The following is a 14,260-nucleotide window of genomic DNA, read 5'->3' as shown; positions in this document are numbered from 1 at the left end:
TTCTTCCAATAGCCTATATATCATTGAAGCACACTGGTGCCTTTACAGCAGCCGATTATCAGTCAAAGAAGCCTCAACTAGCAGACATGTCAGTGGGTGGTTTTGTCGGAGGAAACCAATAAGTTTGCATGCCTTTCTTTAACTATGCACCTCCACTTTTCTTCCTGCTTCCAGACGTTGCATAAGAACAGCGCCAAGGGTGAGTGCTTTGTGGTGGACTCGGAGGTCATCACCTCAGGCATCCCCTACCAGGACTACTTCTACACTGTCCACAGATACTGCCTCACCTCCATCAACAAGCACAAGAGTCGGCTCCGGTACGTTTGTTGTTGTCGTCTTATGGGGGGGTAATCATTGTGGGTGGGCTTTTCTTTTACTTGAACCGTGAAAACCACAGTCAAAACAGAAGAGCCACACGTGACAATCACACTCAGTGTTACATTTCCTATGAGAGCTGATTGGTTTCGTGACAGATCCTGTTACTGAAGTGTTGAATTTATTCTAGATATGCTTTGCACATGTACGCTGGACTAAAACAAACTGTTTAGCACAGATCTTTGACTTTCTTTGTAGGTTTCACGATGGAAAAACATTCATCCTTTTTTGATACTAGAGATACAGTCCCATCCACAACTAGATAAAGGGCCAACTAATGATTTTTTACTAAACACGATATGGAGTAACGTTAAACAGAAATCCAAACCGTGGAGGGAGAGAGAGCGTGTCATTTTTCATCACCTCTTTACATTTGAATTAAGGCTGTCAATCAACTAACATATTTAATCGCGATTAATTGCATGATTGTCCATAGTTAATCACGATTAATCGTAAATTAATCACACAGTTTTTATCTGTTCAAAATGTACCTTAAAGGGAGATTTGTCAAGTATTTAATACTCTTTATCAACATGGGAGTGGACAAATATGCTGCTTTATGCAAATGTATGTATATATTTATTATTGGAAATCAATTAACAACACAAAACAATGACAGATATTGTCCAGAAACCCTCACAGGTACTGCATTTAGCATGAAGATATGCTCAAATCACAACATGGCAAACTGCAGCCCAACAGGCAACAACAGCTGTCAGTGTGTCAGTGTGCTGACTTGACTATGACTTGCCCCCAAACTGCATGTGATTATCATAAAGTGGGCATGTCTGTAAAGGGGAGACTCGTGGGTACCCATAGAACCCATTTACATTCACTGATCTGGTGGTCAGAGGTCAAGGGACCCCTTTGAAAATCGCCATGCCAGTTTTTCCTCGCCAAAATCTAGTGTAACTTTGGAGCGTTATTCAGTGTTCTTCCCGACAAGATAACATGTCATGGTTACCAATCGATTGGTTTTCTAGTTTCATATGATGCCTATTTCTTCTCTCCAGCTTTAAAACTGAGCCGCTGCAACCTAAAAATCACAGGTTGCGTTAAAGAAATTAGTGGCGTGAAAACAAATTTGCGGCAACACGTTATTATCGCGTTAACTTTGACAACCCTAATTTGAGCCACAGGAGGATCCTTGTTTACACGTGTCCTGTCAGTTTGCAGCAAAATAGATGATGCAATCTGTAGTTGAGTGGTTAAGTCCTTTAGCCTGGGGACCAGAAACTCTCCTGTGAGTTAATCCCATCAGAGCTTTCTCTCCTTTGTTCCGCCAAGTGTCTCCTGCTTCTCACCTGACACTACTGGTATACACCTACTGGGGATGATGCTTTTTATTTCCAAGCCCCTTTTTTGCTTGACTTTTTTTTCTCACCTCTCACTAAACATATTGTATTTGACTTTATGGCACGTCAGCATATATCCAGTACAAGTACGGTGGGTGTTTGTATGTCAGCATCTCAGGATCAAAGAGCAAGGGGCATCTTTCTTGGCATATTGCACTGACAATCAACAGTGGAAGAAAAAGAAAAGGCAGACACAGACGTTTCTACACTGACCGTAGCCTCAATAGACTATTATGCAATGTGGCTGCAAGACATGTTTTCTTTTTTCATTTAAGTAAGGGCTTTGACTGTCTCGCTGTTTCATTAGTCGTCTCTATTTGGAGCCTTCCGTTCACTAATAATCTGAATAGGATCCAAAAATCTATGTAGAGGTTATTATGTGTTTATAATCCATTCAGTCTGCAAAATGTGAAATCTTAGCATATTTAATTTTTTCAATATACTGTAATTACTGTGAGGTTTTAAACTTTATTTCTGCCACACACTGCCATAGACCTTCACTATAACCTGGGCATAAGACAAGGGAAGCCATCTTACTCTGGCCCCTACTCTGAGAAACATTTACTGTATTACATAATAAAAAACAACAGAATAAGACTTCTCTGGAAAGTTAATTAGTTTCCTACAAATGCTAGCCTGGTCTGTTCAAACACACGAGTGGAATAATACAACTTTAGAAACTTAGGGGCGATCTCACAAGCCACAATTTAGTCTCTTTTAATCAAACTCTGGTGCGGTTCGTTTGGGCAGTTGTTAACGCCGTAATCATACTCAAAACAACCGGCCTGTGAGAGGTGGGAGAGGACTGACATGGACTTCTGCAGAAGTCCGATGTTTGCTCGATATCTGGGCCGAAGAGAGCTTTACAGAATATGATAAATAAAGTCTACAAACATAGTGACGTTTATAAAGTCATTCAGGATAAGCTGGAAGAGAAGGGATTCGTGCACACAGAAGATCAAGTTTCAGGTTTCTTTATTCGTCATATGCACAACAATTACAGCAAAGCAGTCTTTGGCAATCCAAATGTTAGGTCTCAGGTACCATTCAACAATGCTCATTAAAAATGTATATATGTAAAAGGATAATCACACAAGTAAAAGCAAAATGTGAGTCAAAGGCATATAATAGTGAAAGTTAACCCATTAAGACCTGAGGATCCGAACATCTCCCTCGCCCACTGACTCTCGGTTAGCGGTTCATATTCTGGGTCAGAATCTTCAAGTTCTTCGACATTATTATTCTCATCATCAACGTGACTGTAGTCGGCATCGATGTCGCTCCCCTCGCCAAAATCGTCCGACATTGTCACTTTCGCAGCGCGACTTTGAAAAGTCCAGGAAGCTAAGAAGCTAAAGCTAAAAACAAATAGCATTCCCATATTGCAGTTTTCCTCGGTCATCGCTCTTCAGAAACCTATGGGCGACATGACTACATCCATATTTTATACTGTCTGTAGTTCCAGGCAGATAAACAAAAGGCTTTTCTTTGGGTTCAAAAACTCCAGTAGTAGTATATTCTGACAAAACTCTCAAAACATGTCACGTACTCAACATGGGTCCATCATCATCTAAACTTTGGTGTTTACTTCGATTAGTGTTTTGTGTGCATGTTTTCTGATTGCTTTCTTTGGAACATGGAAACATGATGGGCTGTCACCTCACAGCAAGAGGGTCGCAGGTTTGAATCCCTGTGTTCTCTGTGTGGGGTTTGCATGTTCTCCCCGTGTCGGCGTGGGTTTTCTCCGATTTCCTCCCACAGTCCAAAGACATGCAGGTTAATTGTAGACTCTAAATGTCCCGTAGGTGTGAATGTGAGCGTGAATGGTTGTCTGTCTCTATGTGTCAGCCCTGTGATAGTCTGGCGGTTACAGATAATAGACGATGAATGAATGGAAACATGATATATTAGCCAACTAGCTTACTAAAATGCTCATGTAAAAAACGTGGAATTGTCAGTTGATCCGTTTCAAAGGAAATATTGTAGGAGTTGCAGAAACTTGTGTCGGCCACCTGCACAAGTTCCTGCTTGGTGTCAGGCGCTGGTCGAAAGTCATGGGAAATGTATGATACAAATATTTGTTAGATTAGTCTCTATATGTTTTAAACATGTGTTTTGTTTGCTTTTCCTCTGTCCAGAGTTTCCTCAGCCATCTGCTACAGGAAGCAGCCGTGGAGCCTGGTCAAAGCATTGATTGAAAAGAACACCTGGAGCGGCATTGAGGAGTACTACAGACACATGGGTGAGTCAAGTGGTCTGCCTCTTCCAGCTTATCTCTGTATACACACAGCTTGTGGAAACCAAACTGACCTATTCAGACTCAATCCCTTTTGTAAATAACTGAACAAAAGTAAAGTGAAACTGCGTCAGCAGGACACACTTGACATGAAAGCCAAATGCACAGTTTCATGTTGCAGACCACAAAACATAAAAGCACTGCCTATTGTCCATTCATGTGTGTCTTAGCCTGAATTTGTTTGCAGGCATCATATATCCCTATTAATAATGCTTGTGAGAGTCACTCCTACGTTCTCTTCACAACTTCATGTGGTCAATAGTTTATGTACATTTTGATTTGACAGATAAACTTGACTTCTTCTATTTCGACAGATCAAATTATTAAAACTAAGAATGGTTGTCATAACGCTACCTGAGTTTCTGTATTGATATCTTTGTTGTTATACCACTACATTGCATATGCTTGATGTTTTTTATGCCTCTTTTTTATGTAAAGCATGTTGAGTAAAAAAAAAACGTGTGTCAAAATACCATTTAAAAGTAAATATTGTCGTACTGCAGAGATGTCCTGGCTTAAACATCATATTCTACTAACTTAAGAAAACATCTTTGTTTGCTACAGATCATACCATAATCATTTTATATGTTTTTCAATTAAAATGTGAATAATTATGTAAATATTATCACACCCTCTAAAGTTGCAAATCATATCGCAGTTACAATATCAGTCAAAATAATCGCAATTAGATATCTTTTTCAAAATTGTGCAGCCCTATTTGAAACCTCCAGTAAAGAAGCGGGTATCCAGTCGTTACACGTTTGAAATGGAAAATATTTGAATAATTTTTTACGTTGATTTTAACATAGATTTTTTTAAAACAAGTTTATTGTTTTCACACAGTCATGCAAGAACGTTTGCCCCATACCCATACATACTTAAAATGATCTAAAATATTACTAAAATCACTAGGGCTGTCAAAGTTCACATGATAATAACGCGTTAAAGCTAATTTGTTTTAACGCCACCAATTTCTTTAACGCATTAACGCAACTTGCGATTCTTAAGGTTGCAACAGGCTCAGTTTTAACGCTAGAGTGAAAATACTGGCATCATATGAAACTAGACGACTAGACTAGTCACACTAGCTCGTCTGGAAGGAGGCTAAATAACGCTCCAAACCGCCAAGCAAAACAGGCATGAGCATTTTCAAAGGGGTCCTTTGACCTCTGACCTCCAGATATGTGAATGTAAATGGGTTCTATGGGTACCCACGAGTCTCCCCTTTACAGACATGCCCACTTTATGATAATCACATGCAGTTTAGGGCAAGTCATAGTCAAGTCAGCACACTGACACACTGACAGCTGTTGTTGCCTGTTGGGCTGCAGTTTGCCATGTTATGATTTGAGTATATGTTTTATGCTAAATGCAGTACCTGTGAGGGTTTCTGGACAATATCTGTCATTGTTTTGTGTTGTTAATTGATTTGCAATAATAAATATATACATATATTTGCATAAAGCAGCATATTTGTCCACTCCTTATGTTGATAAGAGTAATTTGATGAAGATTAAATATAAATTTGAATCGATTGACAGCCCTCAAAATAGGCAATAGGCAATGTCCAGTCAAAGAATAAAATATAAGAATTTGACCAAGTATTCAGTGCCAGTATTTTGTATTTGACAAGTTTTGATGATACTGAAGTGATTCTTCTTTCCTCAAAATGTGTTCTGATTGGCTATTCAGCCGTGTTTAGCACATGTGACCGTTTGGAGGGAGAGCCAGTATTTGTCCCTCCATCTTACTTCCCTGTGTTTGTTAATTTGTCCGTCTGTTTACTTTGCAGAGAGTGAGGTGTGCAAGCTGGAGACGCTGCTGCAGACGGAGGTTACCGTTGTGACCGCGGGCGAAGCTGCGGGCGCAGACGCTGCCAAGACCCCCCCGGCCCTGCGCCGCCGCAAACGCACCTGCTCTCGACGGCAGGGCGAGAAGGAGAGAGAGAGGGAGGGAGGAGGAATGGGCTCCGGGGACCGAGGGGACAGAGGAGTCGGAGAGGACAGGGACAGAAGAGAAACCAGTAAGTCAGCCATGATACAGTTGTTGAGATGCTTCAGGGTCAGTGTTGGGAATTTCAGTCCTTGCCACCAAGCTCATGAAATCAAACAAAAAACCTGAATCCATCTTCTGTGCAATCCTGCCCTCTAGTGGGTCTGTGTGGAGCTGAACTACAGAAACAGAAACTTGAGGGACTCGAGCACACTGGTTGATTTGCAGCCTTTAAAACACTACGGTGTAATAGGAATTTATTGGATAATGGGTCCAAGGATGGGAGTTGCCAATCAAACATTAGTCTTCTGTGAGATGTCAAGAAATACAGAGAGGAATCCTCAGACAAAAACTTGGACTTGGAAAGAAGGGAAACTGGTCAAATTCACATTTTACTGGAGTTTATATTTGTTTTGTTTTTCCTTGTGGAATGTTTATGAAAGTTACTTGGAAGCAATAGTATTTTTAATTAATTTATCTCTGTTAGAAACTAGTTGGCTGTCAATCGATTAAAATATCTAATCGCGATTAATCACAAATTAATCGCAAAATGTACCTTAAACTGAGATTTGTCAAGTATTTAATACTCTTATCAACATGGAAGTGTACAAATATGCTGCTTTATGCAAACGTATGTATATATTTATTATTGCAAATCAATTAACAACACAAAACAATGACAGATATTGTCCAGAAACCCTCACAGGTACTGCATTTAGCATAAAACAATATGCTCCAATCATAACATGTCAAACTGCAGCCCAACAGGCAACAACAGCTGTCAGTGTGCTGACTTGACTATGACTTGCCCCCAAACTGCATGTGATTATCATAAAGTGGGCATGTCTGTAAAGGGGAGACTCGTGGGTACCCATAGAACCCATTTACATTCACACATCTGGAGGTCAAAGTCAAGGGACCCCTTTGAAAATGGCCATGCCAGCTTTTTCCTCGCCAAAATTTAGCGTAAGTTTGGAGCCTCCTTCGCGGCGAGCTAGTATGACATGGGTAGGTCTTCTAGTTTCATATGATGACAGTATCTTCACTCCCATCTTTAAAACTGAGCCCGCTACGAACTAAAAATAGCAAGCTGCGTTAAAGAAATTAGTGGCGTTAAAACAAATTTGCGTTAACGTGTAACTGTCGTGTTAACTTTGACAGCTCAGAAATATACATTAATAACACCTATCTTTTCTTTTTTTATTCTTTCAGGTGCTCAGTATATAAAGCTGGGAGAGCGTTCACGCGGTGGAGGAGCCAACAGTATATCCACCATCCTCCTCATCGTCAGCTTCATGTAAGTTCAAGTGTGTGTTTGTGGCCTACTGAGTCCAGGAGTAGCAGCAGCCCCTCTGAAGCTTGGGCTTCCCTTCTGGCTCTTTTAACTCGAGGTCGTTTGCAGCATGTTTTATGTTTTTAACTGCACTCTGATCATATGAGTCTTATGTCTTATTCAGTAGTCATCTCACAGACAATGAATTACTTTGAACGGAGATGAGCGTTTCTAAATATAGATTATGTTATATGAGAAAGGGACTTTCTGAGTGTACAGTTTACACATAAAAGCACGTGTGTGTGTCCTTGCATGTGGTCCTCTGGAACAGTACGTCCTCTCCTATATTGTGTAATATAGTTGAATTTCAGGAGTTCCTACCTGATCAAATCCCTGGTTTGATTGTATATTTTTACTATATTGGCTTTCTGCTGTCTTGTTTCTATCCGTGTCTGAATGAGGGAGCATTCAGACACTTTGGATATCGATCTTCTGCATACTAACAGCCTCACAATGCCTTTCTCGCCATTTCTCTTCTTTTCCCCTTCCTTTCTGCAATACTTCTTGTGAATAGGATCTGTATAAGGTTCGTATGAGAGGCTTTGATTTTATACCACTGGCTGCATAAATAAGAACTACTGTGTGTGAATGATGCAGGAAAAACCCACCCTTTTGTACTCTTTAAGGAGCTCTCAAATTGAACACGAAGCAAATTTTCATCTCTAATTCTTTCACACAAATTTGACACAACCTTTTTATTTATATTTTTTTTATACTTTTTTTCGAGGTTGTTTTCGTATATGCTATTTAGAGTTCGTAATAAACCAAGTTTTAAGTAGTTGAGCTTAGAATCAAACACAATAAGTAAACTAGAGAAAACAACTTGATGCATTCAAAATTGAAATAAAATTAAAAAAAAGATAATAATAATAATAATACAAAGAGAAAAAAAAGTAATAATAATAATAAATTAAATAAACAAATAAGTTAATAAAAAAGGGGGTAAGGGGGGGCTGCAGAGATAAAGCAATATCATTTACATGTGCACACACATGTGTCCGCCTTCACATGTCAGGTCACTTCCAGGCATATGCGTGCTAACCCATGTGACACAAACAAAGTCTGTATTTGTTTGCCACAAACATCCAAAGAATTATACAGACGATTGCTGCTGTAGTTTGCAAACATCACACACCAGCTCCATGTGTATGAGTGCCATTCAGTTTTGCTCTATATTCAGTCTAAAAAGCACGTTTTAAGGTGCCATATTGTAAAAAGTGAGATTTTCATTTATTTATTTTTTTATTATAAAGCAGGTTTGAGTGCTTTATAAATACTGTGAAAGTATCGTAACGTTAACGTGGTTAATGTTCCTTCTCAAACAGAGAATGGGGGGGTGTGGTTAATAGTCAGGCGTTATTCATTGCCATGGCAACCAGATTGCATCGTTTTTCAACCCAGTTCCGACCGCATATGAGACTAGAATTAGCGCAACACACTGACTCTCTCTCACTCGCTCTCTTCTCTACCGTCTCCGCCCGGAGGAGACGTCAATGAATCATCACAGTCAATGAATGTGTTGTGTTAATTCTGCCGGTGGGATTTTGTGTAGACTAATAACGGAAAATCTGAGATCGTGACATTCCTACTCAACACATTCTGGTCTCTGGTAGCAGCTGCCAGTAGAGAAATTGGTATCTGTGTCAGTAAATGTGATTGTTGAGTCTAGAGAGTAGTATTAAACTGGAAATATTAAATCATGACATCTACGTTTGAGCAGTTGGAACAGGAAACAAAAAATACAAGAACAGCAAAAAAAACTCTGCCAAGTAATGCAACATCAGAGTATAACGCTAATAGTTGTTTGCAACACTGATATTTCAGTCGGGGTGGATTTTTCCTGCAATAAAATGACATTGTGTTGTGAATAAGGTTGTGAATTGACAAACACTGAAATATTTGTGCGAGCAGTATTGGCATTTTACCGTTGATATCTCACTGATGTTCTCTTGGTGATTTGATGAAGCGTTTTCAGTAAATTAGACGACTGTCTTCTCTCTCTCTCTCTGTCCCCGTCAGTCTGGTGGTGCTGGTGGCTCTCAACATGCTGCTCTTCTACAAGCTGTACGCTCTGGAAAGAGCGGCCCATACACTGGAGACATGGCACTCCTATTCTGTTGCTGACAGGTAAACACACTGCACTGTTTTCCGTACAAATATAGACTCTGTGTTGTGGTGTTAAATTGGCGTGTGGTCTCAGGCTTGTGCAAGTTATTCTTGTGGGATCTGAGGTGTGAAGTTTCCCTCGGAGTATTAACTTATCGCATTGCAACAAATCCTCTCGGAATTTTTGTAAGGTAAGTCGATGAAAGGCTAATTAATATTTTATCAGTGTTAACAATAGATCACACGATATGTGAAAAGTGTCACTTCTAATGATGAAGAAGAATTATCAGCCAACTCTACGCAGCGTTTTGATGTCTTTCAGCTCATTGTTTCGGTTTCACGGCCCGCAAGTCAACTGGTTTGGTTCACACCCTCACTGTTGTCATTGGCGTCGTTTTTGGATTACTGCAGGCAGCTTTTTTGTGAAAAAACCCAACACTGTACACTAACTGCTCAGCACCAAACGGCAGACAGACAAAGTACACAGTAGTGACATGTTGGGCGGGCGGATTGGCTCTCGTAACGGAGCGGTGGGTGCGACTGAACCGCGCATCATTAATGAGCGCCGTCAGGAGGACTCGAACTAACTGCAAAGCTGCATTCTTAATCATTCAACCCTCGGTTTCTCATCAGATAATAAGATAAAAATCTTATGTGAAAAGTGTGCTTGCTCTAAATGGACATGAACGAGCATCAATCAAAACAGTGAGGCGACACACGTCAGCTAAAAGCACAATATCACTCTATATTTCAGCTGCTTGGCAGTAATGTTAGCTGACCAGACGAAGGTCTCTCCATGAATCACTGTAGTTCCACCACAGCAGACTGACGTCACTAACATCCACTGCCGTCGCATCATAATGACGGAGCTTATAGTGAAAGAGCAGTCGGAGGTTGTCTTTTCCTAAGTCCTTCTGAATTCTCCTTCCCATCTTTCCTTGACCTCATGACGTTTTCCATTGAGGTCAAGGAGAAGTGGTTAGGAAAAGACGTTAGGGTGTAATTTTTTGACTTTTCGAACGCAACCCAGCTCTTATCATGGCTGATTCTGAGGTACTTCCGGGTCATTTCACTCCGTTAGGAACCAAAAAAAGGACTATTCGACCGCAGCCTAGATCTAAAATAGCTGCAAAAATTAACACTGCCCCCTAGTGGCCAAAAAAAACCCTGTTATCTTACTGACTAGAAATGTTAATGACTCTGTACTTGTGTTGTTCTCTCTTCTTTTCCCTCCTCCCCTCCTCTCCTCCTCTCTTCCTCCTCTCCTCCTCTCCTCCTCTCCTCCTCTCCTCCTCTTCTCCTCTCCTCAGTCCTTTGCCCCAGACAGCTGGAGAGTGGGCGCAGGTCTTGCAGCTTCAGAGGCAGTTTCACCAGGCTCAGCTCAGCAAGTGGCAGCAGATCCTGCAGTCCTCCGTCACGCTTCTCGACCAGGTGTGTGTGTGTGTGTGTGTGTGTGTGTGTGTGTGTGTGTGTGTGTGTGTTTATTCTACTCTGTGAAGTGAAATGCTCTCAGTGCACCTCTGCAGGGAACCAGTCAGCAAGAAAGCTCATGCGTCACGCAAACTGCTTGTGCTCACAATGTGCTGGATTGTCACTGCATTATGTAATCCAGTATATCTCACCCGGTCTCTCTCTCTCTCTCATCCTCCCATCACCCCCCCATCACCCCATCCATGTTTATCTCCCAGATGAAGCAGTCTTTAGAAAAGCTCCACCGGGGCATCGTGGTCCCAGAGGTGCAGCAGGATCCCCCTGATGCTGATGATGAGACCCTCACAGAGTCCCTGACCGACGCCTGAGCCACCCCCCACCCCCTGACTGTCCACACCCTGGTGGACTGCTAGAGTAGAAAGAGAGAGTGGGGGGGGCTGGTCCACTTGGATCAGCACACAGTTTGATCTTCCCCTCATTTTCCAAATGGAATACCAGGAGTGGGACGTGCAGGGGGTACTACGTTACCCACAACTCTCCTCTGCCTGACTGACTTGAAATGGCGACGTTCGCCTTCAGCCTCAACTGAACTCATTCAGACTGGAAGCTATCAGGACCACAGCAATAAATCTACCTACAGCTGCAAGTCACCTGTATGTAGTGAATGGAAACAGGCCACTGGTGGGCCGACGCAGACCATCCACTCCTCAAGAACCCTCAGAGACATTTCAAAATGGACAACCGCGTTTCAGAATAACTTCATTTCAGACCTCCTTAATTTTCAGAACCCTCCCCCCCCATTTTATGACTATCACCGACTCCTCTTCTGACGTGCAACATTTCAAAGGGATCTGTGATTCTGGAACGTGGGACCTCTTCCTCCTAGTCCTGGGAACAGTTCGCCTCTATAGTGAAAGCCTGCTGAAACAAAAAAAGGGGGGGGGGCACAAAATGCTGTGACGGACAAAACACCCAGAAAGAGAGGGGAGAGTGATGACGCCTCTCTCGCTCTTTCCGTCAGGGATTTGTTCCTCCATGTCCGAGCTGAATCCCCCTCGAAGGCCGCCGATTCCTCCACGAGAGAGGACGAGGAACATTTCAACACCAGACACTTTAGTGTTCAGCTTTGTTTTCAGACGACGCACCTGAAGATGAATCTCAAACACCAATCCCACTCCTCCCGGTCCTTACGGGGTTTTAACGTTTTTTTTCAAAATCATTGTGTTGGGTTGTTTATTAGGACAACAAGCTGCGTCTGACTGACAGTATTTATTATTACCGATGACTTTTTGATCTGAAGTCCTGTCCTGCTCTTAAGAAGTCATTCGGTGGGTATTTTGTTGCTCTGATTTTGCTGTTGCAGTGCGGACCAAGAGGAGGAGCTACACGAGAACGATTACTGGTCACAGCAATAATGACAATAGTGATGCTAGTACTTTTTGAATGTTTCAAAGTAGTATATAATAATAATAATAATAATGATGATGATGTGTGTGAATGTGTGTAGAGGCAGTGAAACAAAAAACAAGCAGAGAAGAATATGACTTGACAGATGTGTGCGTGCGTGTTCATGAGGAGTCCTCAATGTTTCAGATGTTACATTTTCATATTAGCATTTCTTGAGTTTTTTTTTTTTTTTTTAGATTTCTCTTTCACGTGTTGGTTGCTCACTCGCTCTTTGTATCACAGAGCCAGACATTAACAGACTTGATCAGGTGGAAAGCCTAAATACCACGACACAGTCGGCTACTTCGTTGTCCCACTGGGCCGGACGTTTCTAAAACAGAAGGACCAACCAGAATTTTTTTGTAGGCCCAGGTGAAGAAAAAGGGAATCTGTTTTGCAGTATTGTTTTTGTTGTGTGTTTGTAAAATTAATTTGATTCACTTTGTTCTCTTTTTATTCATTTTCTATCTTTATTATCTTGTCGTTTATTTTCCTCTCCGTCCACAACATCTCGTTCATCTGTTCTTCCTCTTTGTTCTTCTTCTTCTCACCGCTCAACCCCACTCTTCCTCTCTTTCCTCTGTGCTCTTCTCCTTCACCCGCACTCTCTCGATCTCTCTCTGTTTCAATGATAATGGCGGCTACAGAAGCATGTGGGCCACGCTGTGCATGGCCATCCGCGGATGACAGAATGGTGTAATATTTATTGAGGGAGGGAGGGGGTCTGGGGTAGATTAAGGGAGAGAGAGAGAGAGAGACGGATGAGGAACGGGATGATAATGTACTGTAAAGATGTGATTGTACACCTCGCCATGGAGAGAAATGAAAAGTTCTAAAACATGCAACAACTCCTCGCTTCATCTTTGAGTCTGTGTGCGTCTTTACCTTCACAAGATTTGGGTCACTTTTTTTGCAGTGGATTGTGGTGGAACTGTTGTATTTGGTCCAAAAATCGGTCTGTGAATAGAGAGGCGAAGTCCCGCCCCTTCCGATGGACCACCATGGGACCTTATTTCTGAAAATATGTGAACGGTAGTCAACGGCAAGAGACAAAAAAAAGTTTTGATCCTGTTTGAATTGCGCCATAAATCACACATATGATGTTTGTCAAGTTAAAACATAAGTTTGCAAGTCAACAAAGTTTGTCGTAGGTTTGTCGAAGAATCATGTAGTTTTGTGTGAAACCGCTCAGTGAACTACATCTCCTGTCTCGCAACATACACTCACCAGCCACTTTATTAGGCACACCTGTTCAATTGCTTGTTACCACAAATAGCTAATCAGCCAATCACATGGCAGCAACTCAATGCATTTAGGCATCTAGACGTGGTGAAGACGACTTGCTGAAGTTCAAACCGAGCATCAGAATGGGGAAGAAAGGGGATTTAAGTGACTTTGAACGTGGCATGGTTGTTGGTGCCAGACGGGCTGGTCTGAGTATTAAACTGCTGATCTACTGGGATTTTCACGCACAACCATCTCTAGGGTTTACAGAGAATGGTCCGAACAAGAGAACAGATCCAGTGAGCGGCAGTTGTGTGGACGGAAATGCCTTGTTGATGTCAGAGGTCAGAGGAGAATGGGCAGAGTGGTTGGAGATGATAGAAAGGCAACAGTAACTCAAATAACCACTCGTTACAACCAAGGTATGCAGAATACCATCTCTGAAGGCACAACACGTCCAACCTTGAAGCAGATGGGCTACAGCAGCAGAAGACCATCCGGTACTAGCAAGGTGTACCTAATAAAGTGGCTGGTGAGTGTACGTCACCAACACTAGCTAGCTAACTAACTTAGCTACGACCATGCACAAATGAAACGTTATGTTACCTGATGTGTTTTATCCAGCGATTCCTGGTCTTTTTATGTGCGTGTGCGTGTGTGTGCAGCTGTGGCGCTGTCCCGGGCACTGAAACATAGCAGATG

At 41.9% G+C, this 14,260-nt stretch overlaps 1 protein-coding gene across 5 annotated transcripts in view; it reads left to right on the top strand.

Moving 5' to 3' along the window:
* The window catches only part of gramd1a (GRAM domain containing 1A), a 49,370-nt gene extending 36,188 nt beyond the window's left edge, over positions 1 to 13,182 (top strand). For 4 of the 5 annotated variants that reach the window (XM_037786145.1, XM_037786147.1, XM_037786144.1 and 1 more), the window contains 8 exons: positions 175 to 317; positions 3,869 to 3,972; positions 5,819 to 6,049; positions 7,231 to 7,315; positions 7,866 to 7,877; positions 9,371 to 9,478; positions 10,768 to 10,888; positions 11,146 to 13,182. In XM_037786145.1, coding sequence (XP_037642073.1) covers positions 175 to 317; positions 3,869 to 3,972; positions 5,819 to 6,049; positions 7,231 to 7,315; positions 7,866 to 7,877; positions 9,371 to 9,478; positions 10,768 to 10,888; positions 11,146 to 11,256 — 915 coding nt within the window. In that variant the 3' untranslated portion in view covers positions 11,257 to 13,182. The remainder of the gene's footprint in view (positions 1 to 174; positions 318 to 3,868; positions 3,973 to 5,818; positions 6,050 to 7,230; positions 7,316 to 7,865; positions 7,878 to 9,370; positions 9,479 to 10,767; positions 10,889 to 11,145) is intronic. The other variant, XM_037786146.1, reaches the window with a different exon arrangement.
* Positions 13,183 to 14,260: the final 1,078 nt, after the last annotated feature.

Source organism: Sebastes umbrosus, chromosome 11 (assembly GCF_015220745.1).
Source record: "Sebastes umbrosus isolate fSebUmb1 chromosome 11, fSebUmb1.pri, whole genome shotgun sequence".
NCBI classification, from domain to species: domain Eukaryota; kingdom Metazoa; phylum Chordata; class Actinopteri; order Perciformes; family Sebastidae; genus Sebastes; species Sebastes umbrosus.
The sequence above is the reverse complement of the archived record's forward strand: the minus strand, read 5'-3'. Positions and strand labels throughout refer to the sequence as shown.